Raw genomic sequence first — 26,339 nt, 5'->3', positions numbered from 1 at the left:
CTTTATGGCTTCACTGCTATGTAACTGAGAGTTCTCTTGCCAGCTCTAGGAGTTGAGGACTAAGGCAAAGCAAGTGAGACAAAGTGTAAGGAGACCATCACTTTCAGGGGTCTGCCCTGTAGGAGAGAGTGAGTGCATTGCCTGTCCCCCTCTAGCCCTGGCTGCCAGTCCCACACCAGAAGCTGCTCATAAGGAAGTCCAGAACCTGAAATGACAAAGGCAACAGAGGGCCCCAAATCTTACCTAATGAAACTTTCTCGGTAGAAAGAATGCCGCAAGAGGATGGCTTTATTTTATGTGGCAGGAGAAAAAAAGTTTTCTCTGCAAAATGACACCTGTATAATCAAGATGGCTAATTTATATCCCCCAAAAGCCTTTTCAGATACCTTGCAGTGGCAATTCTATCCTCCTCATTTAATCTTGGTTCTAAATTCTGTCTTCCTACCTTTACTGAAATTCTCTGGGTTTACCACACCAAAGCTTCCAAGTCATTACAGCAACTTTCCCACAAAAAAGAACGTGACTGAACCTGTGGTAGTATTAGGTTTGAACAAGATCAAGGGCTGTGTTTCAAACCACACATCACAACTTTCATAGTTCTGTCTTCATCCTATGATGACATCTTCTCACCAAGCATGGCATTTCATGTCTGATATTGGATCTGACCATCCCTGCTTCCCTAATTAATTCCATTGTTCTACTCTGGAGGCCTTAGAGGACTTTCTAGCAGGGATGGAATAGAGGGAACTGGTTCCTCTGTTCACTGTCTGAAGAAGGGTGCTTCAAAAATGAAGTCTTTCCAACCCTGCAACCCTTTATTTCTCCATAGGTCAGAGTGTTAGAAAGTAGGTAGAGAAATGCCCTCCACAGTCAGATGCGTAAGTGAAAGGAGCTAATTCCCCCAAGGATAAGGCCAGGCCACCAGTGAAGAATGTGTTGGTACTCTAGAATATGCAAGGTCTTAGCAAAGACTCGGTAAATTAAGAGGTAGGTCAGTTAATAGTTACAAGCTCTGAGTTCAGGGTATGATAGAGGTTTGAACCCAAGCTTTTGCCATTTAAGACTGGTGCCCTTAGAAAAAAAATCTCTTTTGTCTGATTATGATTCCTCACCTGTAAAACGGCTAATCCTTAACTCATAAAATAGTTGTGAATGTTAAAAGCACCTAAAAAATACTTTCCATGTCCCTAATAGTAATGGCAGTACCAAAACTGGAACAGACTAACAGCTGACAATAGGTGAAAGCCTTTGGCAGATCCCTAAAGTTCACCAGTTATGAATAAGCAAATCCGTTCAATTTTGAGGGTATATTTTGAAAGGTGTAGTAATTGGGTGGGGAGGAGGGGAGAACCCAAGCTACAACTTAATAACCTTGGAAGAATATATATACTCTTCTCCATCGGAACATACTTTACTCAGCTGGGGAGATCTAAAATTACTGAGCAAATTCTTTTGTATTTCAAAGGGCCTATGATAAAGCTTGATTAATCTCCATCTCGTTCCCTAGGAAACTTCACCCAAGGAACATGGAACTTTGGTAGTCTCCACCCACAGGTACTAAGTTACCACCCTGGAAATGGTGAGGGACCATGGCTGAGACTTCTGCAAGGATTCAGAGACTCTCTGGCATGGAGGCTCTATGGTCAAGCTCTAGGCAAGGGAGCCTAATTAGCTGCTTGTCCCTATAAAAGACCCAAGTGTTCATATTTAAATTGTGGCTCTGATTAAATATTAATTATGTATATCATTTTATTATTGGGCTTACGCCGCATAAGTAATGTTTTTTAATATGATCAAGACAGAAAGCATAGAGTTTGCCTTTACACAGGGATGGAGTTGGTTTTAGGACATAAAAAATACCTTACTTTGGCTATTTCAGATCCTTGTGGGAAATAGGCAGTTTCAAAATAATTAAATAATAGTCTTTATTTTAATATCAGATCCCTCTTCACCAAGCAGTCACATTCACTCCAACACTGCTCCTTAGTGCTTCTAGCTGTTCCCCCTTTCTAATAGCTCAGCTAAGGTTCTAGAAGTGCGTCAGCCCAGCTTAAAATCCTGTGGCAGCTACTGGCCAATTTGTGAATAAGGACAGCAGGGAGGCTTTTCTTAACATAGAAGGGTGCCATGCTTATGAGTTTGTCCAAAGCCTCAGCTTGAATATTTATAAGCCCACAGGGCAGTCCATGTGGGAGGGTAAAAAAAGTGGGCCCTGGTATTTCTGCAAGCCCCGGTGGGTGCCATCTGTGCTGAAACCACAGGCTGCCACCCAGGGCAGCCAGCCTAGACAAACACAAGAGGGCCTTAACCAGATTCTCAGAGGGGGGAAATGGCTACCATGTACCTTGCCGTGGCTTTTGGGATCTCTCCTCTCAACACTCATCAGAGTGGTTACTAGCACAGTTAATGCCATGAAAATGCAAGACCTACATCTCATTGAGAGAAAGGAAACAGTGGGCCTTTGGGTAAGCAAAAAAAAAAAAAAAAAAAGTCCCATTTTTCTTCTTTCTGGTATTTACACACAGGCTCTCTACCAAAGGAATTCCAGAAAGTTTAATGATTCAGGTGGCCCTCTCCAGTGACTGCCACGCTTAGTCCCTACCTTACAATGTCCTAACTCCACTGCTCTCAGGCCCAGTGCATCTTATGAGCAGCCTGGGCCCTAACAAGCATTCCTTAGCACTGAAACACCACTCTAACAGATTTTTTTTGCTTGTTAATAAAAGTGAGAAACAGATCCATTAGGGTTCCCCATCTCAGAGTAAAATCCAGCTTTATCTTTTCTCTCTTTGGCCTTCAAGGCCCTGTCATCCAGCTCCCTATTACCTGTTCAAACTGACCCCTGCCTGCCTTTGTAACCCTGTGCTCTCTGCTCCAGCCTCAGCAGCCAGAGGGCTTTTTCACGGACATCCAGCCATGCTCAGGCCTTTGCACTTGCTATTCCTCTTCCCAGCAGTGTCTTCCTTCCAGATGGCTTTTAGGCTACAGATGCCACCGTGTTGGTGTGGCCTTCCATTCCAATCTATTTAAAATCCCAACCCTGTATCTCCCCACTGTCCTTGCTTTATTTCTCCTTAGCATTTATGATTACTAACATAGAATATATTACTTTGAATCATATGAAACTTTCAATATTTGACCATTTGTGACCTACAAAAATGGACATAAAATGTAGTTCAACCTACTGTTTTACTTTGTTTCCATCTCCATCCTAGACTTTAAACTCCACTAGGGCAGGGACTTTTGTATTATGTGGTTAAGCACTATGAAGCCAGGACTCAGAACAGTGCTGGGAACATAGTTAAACCTGTAATAAAATATCTGTAAACCATGGTGCATCCCGTGAAAACCATTTAAAAAAACTTGACACATACCAGTCAATAAGAATAAAATGTGCCAGCAGGAAAGGAAATGACGACTCTTGGTTTTTGGTTTATCCTGTCACACTGTCCTGTTGCAGGTCTGTGAATCCCAGTGTTTAGAAGCAAACTTAAGCCCTGACCTTCAAAATAGGCTTAATGATACCAGCTAATGAGACAGAATTAAAGTCTTAAACAGGCACGTCAGACAACAGGCAGAAGAATATAGTAAGACCTACCAAGTCTGCTGCATATTGGGAATGGTTCTTCTGGTCCTCAATTTGGAGTATACCACCCAGGGGCACTCAGCTTGGTTGTGGGTTATAGCTAGAGACCAAATGGCAGGTGAAGTGTGCTCTGGAGTGAGTTTAACATAAGAGCCATGCCAGAAAATGGTCTGATCTTCCTCTGCCGCTATTAAAAAAGTAGTTTCTGGGGCGCCTGGGTGGCGCAGTCGGTTAAGCGTCCGACTTCAGCCAGGTCACGATCTCGCGGTCTGTGAGTTCGAGCCCCGCGTCGGGCTCTGGGCTGATGGCTCAGAGCCTGGAGCCTGTTTCCGATTCTGTGTCTCCCTCTCTCTCTGCCCCTCCCCCGTTCATGCTCTGTCTCTCTCTGTCCCAAAAATAAAAAAAATAAACGTTAAAAAAAAAAAAAAAAAGTAGTTTCTGAAGTTAGGTCAGCCCGTAGTTGTCTCTGGGGTCTATCACCTTGCCCTAAAGCATTACTGTTTGGGGAGAGGGGTGATAGAGAAAGGGACTAGGCCAGTGGGCCTTTGCTTTTCTTCTGACTGGCATATCTCCCCATGTGCCTGGTTGAGCAGTGATTGGCCCAGCTGGGAGGAAGAAAAGCAGGGAGAATGATACTGCCCAGCGACCAAAGAAAACAGCTAGCACTGAAAGAGACAGGAAGTCACTCAGAGGGCTGATAACCTCTGCCATGGCTCAACTTGTTAGAACGGTACCCAAGAAGGTACCATTTTCTACAACTTTAAAAGATATCCTCATCTCTGTACCCCATCTTGTCTCTTGCTAGCAGCCTCCCAGTTTGTTGCCCCAAGAGGATTAGAAGATGCCAGCATCTGCTCATCATGGGATCACCTGGGGATGACTTAACTTTGGGGAAGAAAAAAAAAGAAAAGAAACTGGTGGTTAGTTACTTGGACTACCCAAGACGCCACCACAGGCCGGAGACAGAGCCCTGACAAGCCCAGTGAGGCCAACCACACGGTGTCTTGGTGTCTTGTATCACATGAGCTATCACGATGCGATGCCCACCACGCCCCTCTGCTGTTTTAGTAATATCTACCCCTACCTGGATGGAGCTTTCAGATTCAACCCTGGATTCCCAGCTGTGTGATCTTGCTGCATAGGAGTTTTCAGTCTCTGTGGTCAACCTAAATATGTGGTTTGGATTTAACTCAAATAATTAAACTACATGAGCTCTAAGAGGATAGGAGCTATGTCTTATTACAGCATTTTCAGTGCCTAAAATCTAGGAGGTTCTAAAAAAAAAAAAAAACATGAATGAAATGCACCAAGAAGAGTAAAGTCCTCACCCTCTTGCTTTGTGACCCACATTCATTGACTGTGATTAGACCAACCACAGAGTTGTATATCTTATGTAATTTTTGGACTACTGCCCTGGAATCAAATAATGATAGCAAATGTACATTTTAAGGAAATCCTTTAGGTGGGAAGACGAACATCTCCATAATCCTGCCAAGCCCCCAAATTTAGAAAGACTAGGAGTTGCTGAATATAATAAATAATACTTTACTTGAGCTGAAGATGACTACCTCACATTTTATGAGATGCCAGGAATGGGGGAGCCCAGTCTGAACCATAGCTCTTTAGTCTGTGGAGGAAGTGAAGAAAGTCTCCATGCTGTTTCAGTCTCTCCTTGGCTGTTAGAGCATCGCCTCCTTCCCTCAAGATCAACCACACAATTGTCACTCTTTCACCACCAGCTGGCCAAGGGTATGGACTCAAGGTTTCTTGTCTTTTGTGGGTCACCCACCATTTTTGTGGAAGAAAGCCATTTTTCCTGGGCTGAAAACATCAGAACCAAAGGCTGGCTCCTCCTCTACAGAAAAACAAGTGGGTCTTTGGGCATCACGTTCCTACCTCCTCTTCAGACAGGCTTCCAGACAAAACTGCCAAGACAGGCTAGACCTTAGTTTGCAAAGCAATTTTCTAAGGACAGGAAGAAAAGAAGGCCATCTGTTACTGCTACTGTCAACCTGTAGCGAGGCCCCCAGCGAGGGACACAACAGTGAACCTCCACTACATTGTAATCAAGAAGCTCATTCTAAAGCTATGAAATATCCTAATGTCTCTGGAGAGTGAGCATACAGCAGATAGTTGACAGTAGGCTTACTACCTTTAGATAAATTTGGGTTCCAATTAGGTAAGTCACGGGGAGTGTGTGCTGAGTATATACCATGTACTTGTCCTGCTGCCCGACACAGTCCAGAGGCCACAGCAGGGGTAGAGGACTGGGGTCATGTAGGGTTTCATAGGCTTTAAATGCTTTTAGGCCAGTAATCCTCAAGGAATCTGGTCACACCACACATATCACCATTCCCTGAACAAGGGGCCTTATATTCCTGCTGACCCCTTGGGTAGTCATCTACCTGGAAATATCCCCTGTCCCCCAATTCAGATGTCCCCTCCATGTGAAACATGTGTCATCACTTCCTGCCAGAATGGTATTCTCTGTGTGCTTTCACTACCCTGTGCATATTCCTCCTCAGCTCTTTATCACATTGTTATTTTTGTATATTTATTCAACAGCTATTTACTGAGTTCTCTCCTCAGTGCCAGTCATTATACTCAGCCCTCAGGATACAGCAGTACCCTGGTAGGACTCTGAGCCCCTTGAGGGCAGAAAATTTTATTTCTTAGTATACATCACAATTTTGTCTTAGCGTTTACCACAAACCTGATGGGTGTGTCACAGTTAACTTTGGATAACAGAGGTCAAGAGTTCAATTTACTTCTTTGAAATAGCCACTGACTCTTCTAGGAACACAGCTGGGGACCCCTTTCAGGTCTACCCTGTGACTCAGAGGTCTGAGATGTGGACGTAGCTTAGCCTGGCTCCAGGTTTTGTGGACCCAGCTCAGTTCACCACAGCATAATGCCAGGAGGCTGCCCCTGACACCACACCCCTACACCTCATTCCCTTTCTCCAAGGCAGCCATCTCTCTAGTAAGAAGCAAGGCAAGTAAGACCAGAGAATGACTGACTGGCTTCTAGTATCCCAGCCCCATTCTAGGACACCGTTCAGAGAGCATTCCAGGCTTATGGGGAACTCCAATCAACAAGTTCAAAAAGTACCGACAGTAAAGGATTAAAGCAAAACAGTCCTTGCAAGAATTTTAGCTCATCTGCCATGTTGGCTTTTTCTCCTTAGCATCCTTTGCTGTTCTTAACTTTCCAATATCTTAACTCTAGAGTGCCCGGGGCTCAATCCTTTGTCCTCTTCTCTGTATTCTCCTCATTGATCACACTTGGTCCCATGGCTTTAAATACTCTAGGCTCTCATCTCCAGATGTGCATATCCAATTGTCTACCTGATCTCTACTTGGATGTCTAACAAGGTACTTGAAAATTATGTGCAACCCTAACTCTTGTCCCTCGCCACTTCACAAGCTTATCTTTGCTCTGTGGACTTCATACCTGCAAATAGGAGTTCAGTTCTTATACCTGCTCAGGCCAAAAACCTTAGCATCATTGTTGACTCTGCTCTTTCTCTCAGAGTCCACAGCTCTCTATCAGCAAGGCCTATGAGCCTTCCTTCTAACTGTTCTCTGGGCCTGGAAAGCTCCTTCTCCTGATTACCCATAGGGCTGACTCCTTTATCTCCTTTTAAGTCTTTAAATCTGTTCTCCCTGAATTCTATGCTGACTAGCCTATTTCATATTAGAATTTGTCCTCTTATCATCCCAGCATACCTAACCTTTCTTACCCTGGCTACACCTTTTTTTCTTCTGTAGCATCCATCACCTTTTAATATACTAAATAATTTATTTGGTTTACTGTGTCTCTGCCATCTTCAGTGTAAATTGCATGAAGAGAAAGAACTTAGGTTATTCTTTATCCCAATTGACTAGAACAATGTAAGACATATAAAAGGTGCTCAGTAAATATTTGTGGGATGGATGAAAAGACAGTGCTGTGATGCAGATGTCACATCTTAAAGAAAACTAATATACTTGACAAGTTTTTTAAATGGTTGGAAGAAAAGCTTCAGTCAATAACGTGGATCTCTGGTGTTGGTAACTCTGGCCAACACAACAGCCATACTTACTAATGAAACCCACACAAGGTCCAAACCACGGTACTGGCCTTTTACTTGACTGCAGGCAAGGAAACCCTCCTTTCTAGCTATAGAAAATGATGTTCTTTGGGAGAACACAAAGAAAAGGGTATTAAGCCAATTAAATGTAACAGATTATCAGTTATCTAGCAGTTAGCCTTAGTTTAGCCTCAAAACTCTGAAACTGTTTCCAACAATGGCTGGCTGCAGTGAGGACAGCTAAAAAGACAGCGAAGCTGTGGCTGACTTGTGGGAACTTTCCAAGACACCAGAGGGGAGGGAATCAGTGCAGGGATAAACCTGGGGAAGTTCAGGGAAAATGGCAGGTGACAGAAGGCAGAGGGATACAAGGGTAAATGAAGGAGGTGGACCATGGCAGTTTGCAAAGAGGTAAGGGTGGTACCTAGAAGCAGCATAAGTCTGGAGAATGTAAAGACAGACAGAAGGTGCCAGAATTGAAGGCAGAGAACACAGAACTGCTCTTTAGCCCAGGAAAAGACTCCCCCCAGCCCCCACCTCATCAGCAGCCCAGAAGGCAGGGTCACATGTTAGCATCTGATGTGTGTGGTGTGCATTCCAGGAGAGGAATACCATGTTGAGTTATTTACCTCTAAGTATGGAACCATCATGTGGTACAACAACTGATGTACAGGGTGATTTACAACAAACCTAGGGATGCTGGTTAACATTTACCTGGATGTTTAGCTCTCTCTTCTGTCTAAATTTGAATTCTTCCCCAAATCATCTTTCATGCTGACAGTCGGAAGTCATTTTGGCCATCCTTAATGGCTATTTGTAGGTCATCAACTGTTACTAGGTGAAGACACTTCTCTTTTACAGTACCCCAAGGCAAACATACATCATGAAGAAGGCACACTGTATCAGACCATCTCCAGTTCCCACCCATTGAATCTGTCATCAAGCTATTCTTTTTTTTAAACAATTTTTTTAATGTTTATTTATTTTTGAGAGAGAGACAGAGTGTGAGCAGGGGAGGGTCACAGAATTAGGGATACAGAATCTGAAGCAGGCTCCAGGCTCTGAGTTGTCACCACAGAGCCTCATGCGGGGCTTGAACCCACGAACCATGAGATCATGACCTGAGCCGAAGTCAGACGCTCCACCAGCTGAGCCACCCAGGAGCCCCTGTCATCAAGCTATTCTTATCCCAATCATCATGGTATGAACCTGTATACTTCTCATGTGCAGGGGTTGTGCGAGACATTTCTGTACTGATTGCTGTCAGTAACGATACAAGGCTTCGCTAGGTTCTCTCTACTGTTTTAAGAAAGAAGAAAAGTAAGTTCGTTGTTGTTTTTAAATTTTAGAGCATTTGAGCAAGGGAGAGGGGCAGAGGGAGAGAGCAAGAGAATCTTAAGGAGGCTCCACACTCAGCATGGAGCCTGACCTGTGGCTGGATCCCACGACCCTGGGATTGTGACATGGCCTGAAATCAAGACTGAGCCACCCAGGTGCCCCGAAGTGTACTTTTTATTTAACAATTTTAGCTATGAAATTTTAAGGTGCAAGTATAGGGTTAACCAACTATCTGGAAAACTATCTAGAACAAGGGTAGTAAAAAAGAGAAGTCTTAACTCTAACATAATGTGCATTTGTCCCATAAAAGAACAGTATTGATTTTGGCTCAGATGGACTCCCATTCAATTGTAAACTTGTTAACAGCCCTAAGGAGTGTGGTCCCTTTTCCTTGGCTTCTGTGTCTCCATCCCTATCCCAAATCCACACTCAGTCCTTAAGCCATTTTCCTCTACACATGCTGTGTTCTTGACCCAAATTCACAAGTTGTTTCTTATTCCTGTTTTCTTTCTAGTCTTAACATCTTTTCCAGAACCTTTTGGAAAGGTCTTCTATGGCAAAATAGTAGATTCAAAGTAAAGATGACAAGGAGCTAAAGCTATAAACACCCTCCCCATTTTACACATTCACAACTATAACTAAAGTTGGAAGTTTATACGGATGATTAGAACTTTTTAATAGGGCAACCAGGGGCACCTGGTTGGCTCAATCGCCTAAGGGTCCGACTTCAGCTCAGGTCATGATCTCACGGGGTCATGGGTTTGAGCCCTGCATTGGGCTCTGGGCTGCCAGTGCAGAGCCTGCTTGGGATTCTCTCTGTCTCCCTCTCTCTGCCCCTTCCCCATGTGTGCTCTCTCTCTCTCTCTCTCAAACATAAATAAACTTAAAAAAAAAAAAAATGACAGTGACAAGCATTAATGCTCATTGAGCACTATAATGTGCCAGGCACTGGTGAAGCATTTTAACTCATTTAGTCCTTCTAACAATCTTCGGAGGTTGGCACTATTATCATTTGATGGATGAGGAAACGGAAGCATGTGGGGTTAAATTAAGTAGGGTTACACAGGTAATGAGTGGTGGCCCTGGGACTCCAATCCAGGCAATATGGCTCCAGAGTCCACTCCTGAGCCCTCGTGCTAGACTACTGCTGCTGCTTCACTGCAAACCAGAGATTAGCTTCTGAAACAAAAGCATGTGTCCAGCTGAAGAGGGGAGACTCGTATGGCTGGCTTCCTTACACCTACAAGAGGTTAGAGAGCAGATGATGAGGAACACTTATCAAGTGAGAGAACCACAGGAGTGTTGTGAGGGGGTGGTGGGGAGAGGGAGACTGCACCAAAAGGTGAGGACAGGCTGGTTTGCTAACCGTACAGCAAGACAACCAAAAGGTAAAGAAGTTCCATCCACAGGACTTTCTCTTCCATTACAGTCTGAGTATCACCAACCTCCTTACTGCCATATAGATGTCACCTGGGAATGCTGTCCCTGGCCAGAGAAGCTTCTAGGAGGAAAACCTAGTGACCAAGTGAGAACAATTTCAAGTCTGTGGTGATGTCCTCTTCTGAAGGTGTGGAACACCTGTGTGAGAAAACTGCAAGCAAAACATAAACCCCATTGGACTAGAGGGGAAAATGTAAGCCATACAATCCATACACATTTTTGTCTTTGCTCCGAGATTCTGTATGATTGGAGACCATCTAAAACTGCACATCCACCCAGAACAATGTCATCCACAAGAAAACATCTCCTACGTTCTTCCCAGGACAGCCGATTAGACAAAACACAGCACCTAGAGCATTCTCAGCCCCCAAATTACATCCTCCTCCAGCAGGTCAGCCACTGTTTAACCATCTCACCCCCTTCAGGTGGCTTTTCTTAATCCATAGAATATGGCTGATGATCTTTGTCTCTCTTGACCTCCTCCTCCTCCATCATTGTGCCATTGTCTCTGCATCATAGGCTTAAGCTAACCATGTGTTGGTGAGAAATCTGCTTGTCTTGGTGTCTACAGGACCGGGATATTGCCCTCAATCTTAGGCATCAGGCTCTCATAAAATCTTGCTTAGCACAAGTGCAAACACCAGGATGGTGGCTCCCAGGACCCTTCTTTCCACCCAAGGAGAGTTTTGCTCCCATGCCTCCCAAGTTCCAAAGCTAACTAGCAATGTATTCCAGCCTGCTTGACTTCTCAGATGCCAGGCCACTATCCTCAGTTCCAAAATGTCAAGTTAGCCATTCAGAGTCAGGAATATTTGAATAGTATTTATAAACAAGTAATTAAGTATTAGTTATAAGGCAAATCAAAGATTTCTGCCCAAGAACTGCCACCTTTGGTTAACCTATACCTTTGAAATCACTTTGGCCATTAAGGTTTTTCAAGTTCTCAATGAAAATTTATTCAAAAGCCAAAACAGAATTTGGTTTTGGTGCTTGCTGGTTCTGAAATGATTCTTTAGTTCTCCAGGTGATGGCTCCATTAATTATTTATGCCTTGTCTGGGCGGGCAGAGGTCATGTCAGGATGGGGCTCAGTAGCACTGGTAAACACTTTACTCATTCTCAAGTATCTAGAAACTTATAGCTGTGCTAGTACAGATCATAACACAGATCATGTTTTTATCAGTGAACATACATTTACTGAGGCCCATTCTGAGTAGTAGAACTAGAACTGTGAAAAAGACACAATCTACACCCTTTAACATTCTTGAAGAGTGTTGCCCACACTTCTGGACCTCACACACTAGTACAATAGCCAGAAAAGTTACTGGAAGGCCAATATTTTTATTTTGCCAATATAAGGACACTGAAAATAACCACAATCTTCTTTCCTCATCATTGCATAAAAGAAAGGATATTTTAACACAAAAACAGTGAAGGATGTAATCTGACAATGAAGGACAGTTCTATAAATTGAATACATGCAGCTCTAAGAAATCTTACTACACTGTCCTTATCTTTCTCGTTTTTGCTGTGCACCTTTTGCAGTGGAAACCTTCGCACAGAGTGGACCAGGATTCACTCAAAGGCAGTAACTGCTGGGCAAGAGGCCCATCTGAGGAGAGGGAAGGGAGGTGGAGAGGGTCCTGTGTCAGGCTGGGGACACCTTTCTAAAAAGCAAGTTAATAGGTTCAAGAGTAAAGAGGCTCTTTCAAATTCTCTTTGGAATCCAAAATCTAAAATTGTTTTTACTGCACTGAATTTTAAAATGTCAGGAGTTTATGGACAAGCCAGACTAGGCTCAACTCTTATATTTAATAACTCTGCTTTGATAGCCAGGTCAGGAACTGGAGGTCAAAGTGTTCACGGGTAATGAAAGGGTTTTTGACTGATGACCACAGTGTCTTTGTAATGCAGATTATGTCTACATGTCATCTTCCTACAGGATTAATAACATTAGAGGTTTTTCACCAAGATTTTCTGAAGGGAAGGAGAAGAAAAGGATCAGGTGTCAATTTTTTTAAAAAGGTCTATTAAGACTCCCACCATCTCCCAGAAGGGTCTAGTACGGTACTTGTCTCCTACTAAAAACACTCCCATGGAATTATAATTAGCAAGAAAAATACTTTTCCCGGGTGGGGGGTGGACAGCGGATGACAGAGCAACATAAAGGGAATTCTTTGGAAGACCATCAGAGCATAGTTGTCACAAAGAGGCTTTACAACCAAGGCCCCAGAGGAAGTTTCTGTTATAATTACTCAGAATTAATGACCACCAATTAAGAATTGTCTGATGCCCTTAGAATATATGGAGAAACAATCTATAAGAAAGATGCACTTTCCCTCATGTTGAACCCTCCTTGAAGTCTTTCTCAGCAATGATTCATATTTATATGCAAATTACTTCACCAGTTTCTAAAGCCTTAACTCTTAAAATGCATCCTAACAAACACAGGTAAAGAAGAATTTACTCAGATTATTCCTTCCTGTGAATTACTGATACAGTTTTACTTTCATTCTAAGTGAGAAGCTATTTTTTAAACTATTTACATGCAACTGGGAAAACTTTATGAAATATTTTCTTGATAAATTATTCATCCAACATGCAGGATTAAGAAAGAGCTCCTGTTTGGGGCACCTGGGTGGCTCAGTCAGTTGAGCCTCTGACTCTTGGTTTAGGCTCAAGTCATAATCCCAGGGTCATGGCATCACCCCCGGCCCCGCCCTCCCTCCCTGAACATGGAGCCTGCTTGATATACTCTCTCTCCCTCTGCCCCTCTCCCCTGCTTGCACATTCTGTCTCTCTTTAAAAAAAAAAAAAAAAAGGAAAAAAAAAGTTCCTGTTTGACTATAACCAAATTACACTGATCATTCAAAATAAACTTCCAAAATAAAATGCAGTGTATAGCAGAGTAAAAGACACTTTAAAAAATGTTGAGCTATGAAATTTTTAGGATAATAAGTAAATCTCTTGCCTGCTAAAGGTCTTAGGGTCCAGATCACGTTAAATAATTCCTAGAGGGAAGCACACATCATCTTTTCAACACTAGGGCCCTGAGGTTAGCCTCAAAACTCTCAACACATAGCAACTGTGCGTTTTGTGTTAAAGTTTTTAATACTGGCTTCATGTCCTATGTTTATTTGAGATTTCATTGGTACTGGGGGCTGTCTTTTAAAAAAGAGACTGATTCCTGGACATTTAATAACACTACTGGAGAGACTGTATACAGTAACTGAGCTCATAAATAATGGCTGACTATGCCATAGCACAGCATCAGAGGAGATGCAGATTACTTTTCAAGTGGCAATGCAGCCTAGAAAACCATCATTGCATTAAGCTCTTAAAACAGAGTACCTGAACTGCTCATGTAAATATTCAGAGCCATACTTAACGTGATTATTAATGGAATTTGAACATACAGCATCCATGCCTCATGATAATTTACATCTGTAATTAAGTGGTTGCCATGGCAAACGGCTTTCCACATTTTATATATGCATATCAATTGCTATATCTGAATTTTAAGAGAATTTGCAATTTTCTTCCAGACCTTCCAAGTGATTTTGTTTTAACTTTTTTTAATGTTTACTTATTTTTGAGAGAGACAGAGAGGAGCACAAGCAGTGGAGGGGCAGAGAGAAAGGGAGACAGAATCTGAAGCAGGCTCCAGGTTCTGAGCTGTCAGCACAGAGCCCGATGTGAGGCTTGAACCCACGAGCCATGAGATCATGACCTGAGCTGAAGTCGGATGCTCAATCGACTGAGCCACCCAGGTGCCCCTATTTCCATCTCATTCTTAAGATTTCAGCTAAGATGTTGTTTTCCCTGGGAAGCCATCCCTGACTCAAAAACCTCTCAGTGTTAACAGTGCTTCAAATTTGCCTGTTTTCCCATTATGTACTCGGGCAGGATCCTATATATTCTTCAAAAACAGATCCCAGTTCCTAGATTTATTCAAATTAGGTGTCTGCTTGGTCCACTTGCTTTTAGGGAATAGTTTTGTTTTTGTTTTTTTTTTTTTTTTGGTCTTTTTTTTTGCTTGTTTTCTGTATCTAACAATATGGTTGAGTTCTCTGTTCCCTTTACACACACACACACATTTTGCTTATCTAGGGTACAGTTTGTAAAACAAAGACTAATATGGCTGGGGATCAGAAACTCAAAAAACTGTAGACCTGGTCTTTGCACTTACTAGGCATCCCATAAAAGCTCCTTGAATTGAAATTTAATTCTACCCTGCTGTAGAACATTTCTGCATTCTTCAGTTTTCACCAAGGGATTACCAGAGATTGATGAATGAGTACATATGTCATAATCGATGGTTTTCTTAAATTGTTTCAGACATAGAGCTGCTAGACCCAACCTCTGGCACTTTCTGTCTGGAGAGCCAGAATGGAGAGCCTCCTTTTGATGGCCAGAAGCTTCCAGTGCCTTGTTCTAAGAAGGAAAAGCAGGGGATGCTTCCTCTATTTTCCTCATGCCTTTTCTTTGAGGTTATTCTGAAGTTGGATAATCAGGGTCACACTACTTTCGTGGAGAAAGCCAAGTTAATTTTTCAGGTGTGAAACTACGGGACAAGGTCTCTGTGAGAGCCAGGAATCGCTTCCCCTCTCCCTATGCTTTCTAAGTCCCCGTTCTTATTTTTCTCCTCTCCAATGGCTGATCTTTTTGGCCCAGAAGTGAATGGGTAGAGCACGGGATAAGTCAGAATAGATGCTGAGATTGGGGTGAGTCATGGTTATCTTCTTGATGCTAAGGTTACTGTTCACCCTGTGAAAAATAACCGTGGGAATACCAAATCCTAGCTAATGATCATGGTCTATTTTAGATGCCTATCCATACTTGCACATCCATTCTGATTTACGACAAAGCAGTTCCACAAGCAGCAAAGGTAAAACCTCTCCTTGTCTGCTCTCACCGATTCTTCTTTTACTCCTTTCCCTTTTTTCATATCGTCCTCCTTCATCCTCAGTCACTGCTCATTTCCCAGAAAGCTGAGCCTGCACCCCCCAGGTGCTGAGCCATGGCGACAGAGAGCGACTCCCATGAGCACACCCTCTGTGCCAAGCCCAGCGCAGGCAGAGGTCAGCCCCACAGCCATCTATCTGGTCAGACTGGTGGGGCAGCTTGCCGAGGCGATCCTCTAGGACTGAAATGGATGTAGAAAGACAGAGGGCTACGGGAGTACAGAGCGTGAGGGCCGACCAGACACAAAGGAGCAAACAAGCAGATGAGGGAAGACTGAAAAGACAGCAGGCAGCCAGGCCCCGCAGCTCATGTGCTAGTCCAACCCTCACGGCGACGCCAGTGGAACGGTCCAAGCCAGTGCAAGTGAGCCAAATCCTGAGCTCATTTTAATGGCTTCTGTCCCAAACCTGAGTCACTGGGGATTCCATGGACTTCCAAGAGAGCCCTCCATGCGTTTCTAAAAACAAACCGCTCGATGCTGTCATGGAAAACCTGGATCTTTGCGTTCTATGGTTTCATTATGGATTACATCCAGGTCACAACCTAAGGAAGAGAAGCTGGCAGCAACGACCCTGCCGGCTGCGTGCCCAGCCTTTGTAATCAATCCCAGAGGACGAGGGCCTGATGTGTGCTGCTGGCTCTGCCAAACAAGCCCTCACCTAGGGACACGCAGTCGACCTGTGAGTTACTCTGTGGGGGGAGCCTGCAAAGGCACCTGCAGTCAAGGCTCCATTGCTCGAAGTGGACGCCAGAAAGGGAAGGAACTACAGACTGTGTGTGTCTGCGGGAAGAGGAGAAGTTCTTGGTTTTCCTGTCAATTCAACTGCTATCTCCTGCTTAAAAAGAAAAAAGAAGAAAAAAAAAGCCCCAAGAACACCCGTAGTCACACCAATGCCGCAGGACTGCTCTACACGCTCTTCAGCCCTGATACAGGCAGGCTAGGAACGGGCCAGGGAGCGGCCCTACACGACACGGTCATGTTTGACTGCGAGAGAACAAGGTCAATTCTGAGGACTAAAGTAAAGACCACTATTCCTTAAGACGCAGCATTTCTAGGGGGCACCTCGGTGGCTCAGTTGGTTTTAAGCGTCCGACTCTTGGTTTCGGCTCAGGTCATGATCTCACGGTTCGTGGGTTCAAGCCCCACTTCAGGCTCTGTGCTGGCAGCGCAGAGCCTGCTTGGGATTCTCTTTTTCTCCCTCTCTCTCTGCCCCCTCCACACTGCGTCTCTCTCAATCTCAAAATAAAATAAATAAAAGAATACTTAAAAAAAAAAAAAGGCAGCATTTCTAGGAAACATAAAAAAATACTAAAACCTGCCAAGAAAGCAGACACACTTTAGTAGCCAAAGAACTACCACTTATTATTTACCGTGTGCCAACTGTGCTTAAGCCTTTCTTCTCATATGTTATCTAATTTCATCCACAAAACAACCCTGAGGGTTGTACTACTATTATACCCATTTTATAAGTGAGAAAAAAGGTTTAGAGAATGAGGTACATCACTACACATTTCACAGCCACTGTAAGGGAGGTCAGGACTGACCCAGGAGCAGGTGAGGCTTGACGTCTAATCGCTGCTGGGACTGGAAAACTGAACACCAAGGGCATCTGTGCATAGGGATTTCGGAGGTGTCAGATTGGTGCCCACCAGTAGGCTAGACCTTGAAGGCAAATCCTGTATCTGGGTTAACTTAATAGTCAATATGTGTATTTGATTGTTATTTTTAAGTAAATGAGATTTTGAGATTTCCACTGAGACAGCAAATTCTTTCACACCCACTTCTAAGTTCAAAATATCCAGATTTTGATGATTTATGTTACACTTTCTATAGGCAATGAGGCCACACAAACCTAAGGCCCGTTTATTCTTTAAAATTAGTCGTAACAAAGGAACACGCTTACAACAGCTTGTCATTTTTCTTCTAGTTCTATTTTACGAAAGTGTCACTTTTGCCAAAATGAAAGTTGTAAGGACAAACACGGTGTGAGTCGATTTCCCAAGAATGCTTCTGTTGCCCTGGCAACAGCTCCTTTCTCACCGTTTGTTCCAACATCACATAGATCCAGGGCTGAGAAACGGGTTGTGGGGAGGGGAAAGACTGATGCTCACAGCTGCAACAAGTCCTTGGCTGAGGCTGGGGCTGGGGCTGAGCAGATGCTATCACATACTGGCTGACGGGAGAGAAAGCAAGTCAGCGGTTTCAGACACGGGGTGGGGGGGGGGGGGCAACTTTCTCAGCTGTAGATTTAAGGACCATGGCTGCCGTGGATGCCGCCTTGAACTACCTGGTAGAGACCTCCACGAGGAAGGGAAGAGCCCACTGAGCATCCCTTACAGATGTGCCGCCTGCCCCGAAACATGAGTCGCCTGCGGAGTGCTTGGTCCATCTTCCCCATGATTTCTGCTCCAAGAGGGGCGCTGCCATGCTGGCAGGAGAAAACAAACTACTTCCTGTACTTCAGTTCTTAGCCTTAGATCGGTAGGCCCTGGAGAGGTAGTCTGACTACACAGAAATCCCGGCCGCTTGCCAATTCCAATTTTTAAGTAATTTCAGACTTTCTGGGGTGCTCTGTGTATGCACGGGGAACATAAGCGATAAAGATGGGGAGAAAGTTCTCTTAGAAAATCTAGACTTTGGGAATTGGACAGGTGACAAACAGACTAGCACCTCAGGTATGCTCCTACTTCCTTCTTCTCAACCATCCTTCCCAGAGGCCTGACACAGCCAGAAAGAGAAAAGTCAGGAGTAGTTAACTGGAGTGTATGAATAATACCTAAGATACGTACTGGTCTTTGTGCCAAAATGAATCTTCTTGCCATCTATGTGAAATAGCAAACAAGAGCACCAAAAGATGTGTTGGACCAACCCTCATTCTTAGAGATCAAATTTGCTGGACTAACACCTTATTAAAAACTGCACGTAAACAGTAAGACTGAAAGGGTATCTACAGGTTGCTTCTGAATGAGTGTAAAAGACAGCTTGTGGTGTTACTCCCTCCCCCCCTCCAAGAGGCCCCACTCGTACTATAAATGGCCACTGATTTGCTAGAAGGCACTAAGTTTCTCAGGATGAAAAGCATTCTTAGGAATGATAAGCCAGGAGTTTTGCCTGCATACCAGTGCTTCGATAAAATTCAGAGTAAAGGCATGAATCATCAAGGATGAGGAAGCACAACATAGTAAGGAAAATTTACGCAGAAATCCACTTCTCTGGTCGACCAGGGCGCTTAGCCAGGATTAATGAATTGTGTATGCTGCCTTCCCTTCATCTACATGTTTATTCTGGCTTTTCAAAAGCCTTCGGTAAGAGTTCTCAGCCAAAGTTTTAAGATATACACGGCATATATGCACATGTGTGCACTGCCTGAGGCACTGTGTGTCCCACGGCAGTAAAGGAGGGGCATTTCTCCGACAAGAAAAGATGAATCTGATTTAACATTTCTGGGAGGTAAAACACCAAGCTGAAGGGGATGAACTGCAGATTCCAGAAGTGAATCAAAAAGGGGATAATGAGCTTCACAGAATCAAAAATCGAAGATAAGGTCATATTTTCCAATCTCCCTATTTTTTTGTTAAAACTTTTAATGTCTATTTATTTTTGAGAGAGAAAGAGAGAGAGAAAGCATGAGAGGGAGAGGGACAGAGACACAGAATTCGGAACAGGCTCCCAGCTCTGAGCTATCAGCACTGAGCCCACCGCGGGGCTCGAACTCACAAGCTGTGAGATCATGACCTGAGCCAAGCTGGCTGCTTAACCAACTGAGCCACCCAGGCACCCTGCAATCTCCCTGATTTTGAGAAGAGGAATGCAAAAGTCCAGCAAGGTGGCACACTGATCTCAAGCAAAACTGAGAATCAGAATCCTGGTCTCCCAAATTCTGTGAGTGCGTAGAAGTGCCTGAGTCATTCGTGGTAAGGCTATTCCTCTCAGATCAAGAGATGAAGGCCTTGAGGGTATCCCCCAATGCAGGCAGATCAGGACTGGGGAGCAGGTCGTCTATTTATTTCTCTAGGCCCCTTATCTACCAACCTCCACACACACATATATATGTGGGCTCCTCTAAGATAGGAGAAACAGAAAACATGAACTTATCAGTTGTTTGGAACCTAACTGTTGTCTGATCTGCTGATTTGGAAGCCAGCCCTGCTGAGCTCAATTAGGCAGACTAGAGTTAATTCAGTTGGGGTCTGCTTCTTTACAGGCCTGGACACCAGGCTCCATGTTTCTCTTCACCGTCCAAGAGTCCCACATACAAAGCTTTAGGATTTGCTGGGGGATGAGTCACCTGTGCACTTCAGTTAGGGTTGCAGGTGGATTACTGTTCTCCTGTTAGAGATCAGATTAAAAAATTCTTTGGTTGTAATCGTTCAAAAAGTGATTTTTTCCCCCTAAAAAGTCAAAGCACGACTCTATTCCTTTAGTTCCTCGAGGATGTCTACAAACTGCCCCATCTGTGTCTACGTGTGTGTATTTCTGCCAACCAGAACAAAGCCCTTGAGCCTAGACAGACAGACTGATTGACACCCTCTCTGTTCAGGATCCACCTTTCAAACCCTTACGGGAAAGGCTATGAAAGTGCTAGTGGGCATTGAAGTTTTCTCGCAGCTCACAGCTGCCCCTCTGGGATCACTTTTCTTTCCACCAGTTTCTAACAAGCTCATTAGTGAGAAATTCCCTGAAAGTGGAACACTTAGTTTGTATTTTCTGATCCGAATGCAGAGAACGTTCTGTCAGGCTCCAGGAGACAGACAATTTAAACCAGAACATTATTAAACACAGAGCAGCTGATACTAATTCCTTCCCAGCCTGCAGCTTCTCCTCCTAAAGCTGAAATCACCCTGCGGTTGGGGATGGGGCTGGGCGGGTGGCAGGACCAGGCTCACTGCCTTGGAACGAACGCCCCACACTCACATTCCTTCCCAGCACAGAGCGCCTGCTGCAGGTGGGCCTCTCACACCATGTTTCCAAAAGGGGATGCACTGATGTGGAAAGCATGCTTTTAATTTAACGGGAAAAGCAAAAAACCAGGAGAAGTTACTCAAACAAAATCCAACGGCTTAGAACCCAAGGAAATAAGCAATGAAGAAATACGTGAAATAAAGAACAGGGGACAGTGTAACAGGGAAACGGGAGGGATGAGGGGAGCACATGTTGCGCGGGAACACTCTTTACACAGCAAATCTGGACAGAAGCCGGTCTTCAAAACGGGCAGGAAAGGAATGCGGCAGGGGGTGCGCGGCACATGCGATGCCGGGTGCCTGGGTCCCCTCCCTCTTCCCTGCACGCTTACCTGCGATTCCTTGCAGCAGCCCGCAGACGTTGAAAATACTTTTCTTCATGATGCTCTGCACACACATGGTGAAGACGGACACCAAGGCCACCGTGCAGAGAATGAAGATGCCCACGGCCAAGAAAATAGCCGTGGCCTGCCAGAAGCCACTGGCGATCTCGCCGAAGTTCTCTGCGTAGGGCCCGCACAGCGTCTCCCGCTGCACGTGCTGCACGCCCGGGTTGCGGATGCAGCGGGCATAGATGCCCAAGGTCGGGTGGTAGGGCTCCGACGAGCCTCCGCTCTGGTCGTCGGGCGCGGCGCCGCTGCGACTCTTGGCTTTTCCAATCAGCCAGTCGGCGCTCATGAAGGCGATGAGCTCTGCAAAAGCCACCACAATACTCAGGAGGGTCCAGAGCATCGAGCGACAGGTGACAATAACATGACACATATTGATGTTCCAGGCGGAAAAGTCAGGAGTCCACGGGGTGAATAATAAAAGCAGGCCGGGGTGGGGGGAAGGAGGCTCAGGCGGCCGCAGAAGGAAGTCGCTGCTCCGGGCGCTCACTCCCACAGCCTGGGGCTCCCTCTGGCCGGCCTGTGGCAGCGCGGGCCGGGGCCGTCATGCTGCCATGTCAGAGCTCCGAGCGCGGCCTCACCTACGGGAGGGAAGGGAGGAGGGGGGTTAGCAGCGCCCAGGCTCCGCCCCGCGGCGGCGCCGCCAGCAGACTCGCGGGTCCCGGAGCCCCAGTGCGCTGGCCAAGAGGCTGCTCCCGCGCGGCCGCCCTTCCCCGCCCTCCCGGCCGGTGCCGCCACTCCGACCTCCATCCTCCGACAGAACCAGCTGTGGCCGATCCGGGGCCGGAGCCGCCGTTCGCAGCGCACTTAACTGGTTTTCTTTGTTTCCAGTCGTCCCTTCCCGTGCTCTCGCACTGCGCTGGTTCCCTTATCGCCGGGCAGCACAACTCCAGGCCAGTGCCCGTTCCCGCACCCACCCCAGGCGCACCCTTTGGCACAGGAGCTCATGCCCGAGCTGCTGCACCCTTGGGATGTGTGGCTCCTGCTCCATCATCTCTCACTCGAAAACGTCAAACGGCAGGGAGATCCAGCAACAACTAGATGGGACTTCCAGTCAACCTTGCCAACAGACTGGCTATGTTTTTTAAGAGCTTACGGGACCCTCTGCCTGCTGTCTTGGTACTAAATGAGCTAAGTTTTGACAAACTTGCACCAAAAGATTTTGGTTAAAGATAGAGAGTAGCAACACCCACTTGTATTGCTGGGAATCAAATTAGTAGCACAGACACAAGAGTATCAGCTTCATAGGTGCATGAGGATACAAAAGAAAACAATGCTCTGAAAAATTACAAAACACTGCTCCCCAAACTTATTTTTATTCATTTCTCACAGGGTGATTTCTGGACCAAAAAAACTACACTAATTAAAACTCAAGAAGAGGAAAAGAAAACCTTGAAGAGTTCATGACTTAGTCATTTGGGGAAATTATTCAAAACAGAGGCATGAATGACCACTGACTAAGTGTCATTACCACTGAGTGGACTTGTTGACAACAGAAACTTGCGTATGAAGAATGTGTTCCTTGAACTGTCCCGATTCATCCCATGCGCCTCTGCCTGAGCTTTGATTCACCCCAGGTCTGCAACTCAACATGCCCATTGTTTCTGGTCTCACAAGGGCTCATTCTGTTCCCAGGGACAAATGGCTTCATAACCAGAGGGCTTTGCTCTAACAGCTCAAATCTCTTTCAGAGGGGCCTGAACCCTGAAACAGGGGTACAGTGCTCATCGGCAGCCCCATCTGCTACCCCTTCTCCAAGGTCAGAAAGAATCGCACAGTTCACATCTGACATCTGGGTGCAAGGCTCTGTTCTGAGTGATGACATCTTATTAACTGAGGTCACGTCAACTGCACAAGAACCACAAAGAGCCCTCTGGCATGCTGGCAGTGGGGTGGGGCCAGGAGATGTTGAAGAGGAAGGCAAGTGGGGAAAGAAGGAAGCCCAGAGTCAAAGCTTCAAAGCTTCTACACCATGCTGGTTGACAAGGTGTAGCGACAGAGAACTACTTATCTCATAAAACACAGTACATTTAAAAATCCTCAGGTCGGGGCGCCTGGGTGGCGCAGTCGGTTAAGCGTCCGACTTCAGCCAGGTCACGATCTCGCGGTCCGTGAGTTCGAGCCCCGCGTCGGGCTCTGGGCTGATGGCTCAGAGCCTGGAGCCTGTTTCCGATTCTGTGTCTCCCTCTCTCTCTGCCCCTCCCCCGTTCATGCTCTGTCTCTCTCTGTCCCAAAAATAAATAAATGTTGAAAAAAAAAATTTAAAAATCCTCAGGTCATTACAGTTACACAAGATGCTGTTTGGGGAAATTACCTAGCACAGTACTAAAAACACAGGCCATTAATGACTGTCAGTGTGTGTGTGTGTGTGTGTGTGTGTGTGTGTGTGTGTGTGTGTGTGTGTGTGTGTGTGTGTGTGTGTGTGTGTGTGTGTGTGTGTGTGTGTGTGTGTGTGTGTGTGTGTAACGCAGCTCTCCTGAGTGCTGGGGAAGGGAGAAGTGCGTTTCACCCCAAAAGTTTTGGAGTCCATCAGGTCTGGGTTCCAAAAACAGCCCCACAACCAACTGGCCATGTGGACGCCTAGTTCTCAGAGCTGCAGCTTTCCTCACCTACATGGAAACAGTAAGGTATCCCGCTTCGAGAAACTATCAAGAATCTGTTAGACCTCAGGGTCTGGCAGAATAAACACTCACTAAATAGCAACTCCTTTCCCTTAGAAGCCTTTCCTCCAACATGGAGAACACTGATCAGATAACAATTTAACTGCTGGAAGTGCCCTGCCCATCACAGAAACTTGGCTATTTACACACAATCAAAGATTAAGCACAGGCTATTTAGAGACGGAGGGAGGAGGTCACTCGTGTCAGCCTCCACGGTGGGCTTCTTGGGAGGGTCCTAGTCTTCCTACTTCCCCACTGCCTACCCTGCTGCCAAACTCAACTGTGAAATAAATTAGCATGAGGCCAGAAGCAGAATCTACTCCCACTCGTTGATCTCACCCCCACTCGACCCCAAATACCACCACAGAGAAATGCCTTTTGAGAAAAGAGTTACCAACACAAAAAAGCTTTGGGGGAGATTGTTTAGAATGAAACAATCATTGTGAATGAGAACAAGAAACAAGCCCCCGATGACTCCCGGAGGCCCCATGAGCTGCACCCACCTGCCCACCCGCCAGGCTCACAGATGCTTTGAATCAACAGGTGGAAAGCCAGCCCATGAGGAGAAGACGAGGCTTCTACAAAGTCTTTCCATTTGATTAGACAACTAGCTCACTGATGTGCCAGCTGATCTCAATCCCTGCTCCTCTTCTGTTGAATGGGAAAATTTCAATGTGAATATAAAACCTCTATGTGTTTGTCCTCTTGCAGAGCCTCAGGACTCTGCTGCAACCTCTCAGGTGACCTGGATTGTAATGAACGTGCCAAATGTCCACTGTGCTGGTCAGCAAACTTGGCTCAGAGTCAGGCCCGCAATCAGACTGCTATTTCTGAAGAGAAAGCATGTGAAACTTTGGGAGAACAGAAAGCGGCACATTGAGGCTTAGCAAACAGTCCACGCCACATTTAGGGCGGAATTATTTAGGGAGCCATGTGCTTAAGTTCACAAAACATAGTTCTCTGTCCATCCATGCCACAACAATCCCCTATCTACTGCACCAAATTCTCACACCCATGCCAGCGTGGCTGGAATGAGGCTTTTATTCTTCTGTTTGGAATAGGGAGATAACATGCTTTGGTCTCTCCAGCCAAGTTTGCTAATTACTACTATAAGTAGAATAGCCATGCTACGCACGGCTGACTGACTGGCTTTCCTGTGCATCCCAGAAAAGTCCTCAGGTCGATGTCACAACGGACAATCTGGAAAGGCATCAAGTCTGTGCTCTGTACAGCGTCCCAGTTTGGTCATGTCACATGTGCAAGGACAGGCACCTGCTGGGACAAAATCCACAGCAAAGGGGAAACAGATCCTCCTCGTAGATCTTGTTAACTGTCGGGATTCCAGCACAGAGCTCCTCAATATGCTATCCACTGCTATTCCCTGTAATCCCTGCTTCTCCAAAACTCACTTAATTGACATTCCATGTAAAAGTCTTCTCTCCATAGGCCACTAAGTACATTTCCACTCCAGGACGGCTGAGTTTACCATCATTTCCCTGATGGTCATGGATAATCTGGACGGTCCTCTGACTTTCTGAAAATGATGCTATGATTATCACAAAGGCCCACAGAGTAAAGCCTCTTAGCAAGCAATAAGAAGAAAATAAAAACAACCAAAAAGAGAATCCTGCAGAAACCTACAGTAACCTGCAGCAATATTACAGTCAGAATGCAGAGCAAGGGGAAACTGATTAATGGTTTGGCTATGGGAGTCACATAATATATATATTATAATATATACACACAGCCCTCATATTTATAAACTTTTTCAATTTTTTTTTTTTTTTTTTTTTTTTGAGAGAGCATGAGTAGGGGCAGGGAGGCGGGGACAGAGAGAGGAGAGAGAGAATCCCAAGCAGGCTCTGCACTGTCAGCACAGAGCCCAATATGGGGCCCGATCTCACAAATCATGAGATCATGATGCAAGCCAAGATCAAGAGTCAGACACTTAACCAACTGAGCCACCCAGGTGCCTCAAAGCCCTCATCTTTAAAACAAGGATGAAGTTAGTAAGCCGAGCCCAGCTGGGTTTGTCCCTTCCACCACAGGGTCCTCTCTTTCGCAGCTTCCTGCTGTCAGTAAGAAGGGAAGAAGGTACGGGTGAAGCAAGATCGCCCTGGGCCGGCTGGTCAGGAAACCACAACAGAAACGAAGGAGCCGAGGGAAAGGACTTCACAGCGAGGCTCACATCACCAGAGCATGCCCCCGTTACTAGAGCAGCAAAGGCCAGGACAGAGTTTTGCTTGTTCACCTTGCTTCTTCACCCTGGTTCTCTTTTGCTACTTTATTATGGAAATCGTCAAACAGAGATACAAGCTGAAAAGAACAGACTATGAACATTCAGATTCAACGCCAGTATACAGCCTCACTCTACCACTCGGCCTTTTTCTTCCTGAGCCATGTGAAAACAAGCCACAGATATCTTGACACTTGAACCCTAAACACTGTAATACACTTCCTAAAAATAAAGACATTTTCCTACAAAACCACAATAAAATTAACACACCCCAAAAAACTGACAATACCTCCCTTATATCCAAAGCCTAGTGCACACTCAAATTTCCCTATCCTGCCCCATTTTTTACAGCTGTTTTCTTAAAACCATGACTCAGTCAAGACTCATGCGCTGCATTTGGCTTTGTGTCTGTAGTTTCTTTTAGTAAAAAATAGTCCTTTCACCTCTAACCCTGTTTGCATTTTTTCCCTTGACGCTGACTTTTTTTTTTTTTTGAGGATACCGGGCCATTTGTATTCTAGAATACTCAACAATGTAGATTTGTCTATATCCTCATGCTGTCATTTAAAGTTGTTCTCTACCCCTGCTCTATAGAAACGAGGTTAAATCTAAAGGCTAGTTTAGAATCCCCTTAAATATTTTGGTGAGACTTCTTTGTAGGTGATGCCGTATTTGTTATTCCTGCTATATCA

General features: G+C 45.2%; 1 protein-coding gene across 6 annotated transcripts in view; it reads right to left on the bottom strand.

Moving 5' to 3' along the window:
• The window catches only part of LHFPL2 (LHFPL tetraspan subfamily member 2), a 166,071-nt gene that overhangs the window by 5,133 nt on the left and 134,599 nt on the right, over positions 1 to 26,339 (bottom strand). For 4 of the 6 annotated variants that reach the window (XM_086698165.1, XM_086698182.1, XM_086698175.1 and 1 more), the window contains one exon: positions 20,695 to 21,332. In XM_086698165.1, coding sequence (XP_086554291.1) covers positions 20,695 to 21,124 — 430 coding nt within the window. In that variant the 5' untranslated portion in view covers positions 21,125 to 21,332. Of the gene's footprint in view, positions 1 to 20,694; positions 21,333 to 21,495; positions 22,887 to 26,339 lie in introns of those variants that run through there. The other 2 variants (XM_025924417.2, XM_086698204.1) reach the window with 2 other exon arrangements.

This window comes from Puma concolor, chromosome A1 (assembly GCF_028749965.1).
Source record: "Puma concolor isolate L17-30 chromosome A1, mPumCon1.1.hap2, whole genome shotgun sequence".
In the NCBI taxonomy this organism is placed as follows: Eukaryota; Metazoa; Chordata; class Mammalia; order Carnivora; family Felidae; genus Puma; species Puma concolor.
This window is presented reverse-complemented; position numbering and strand designations above follow the sequence as displayed.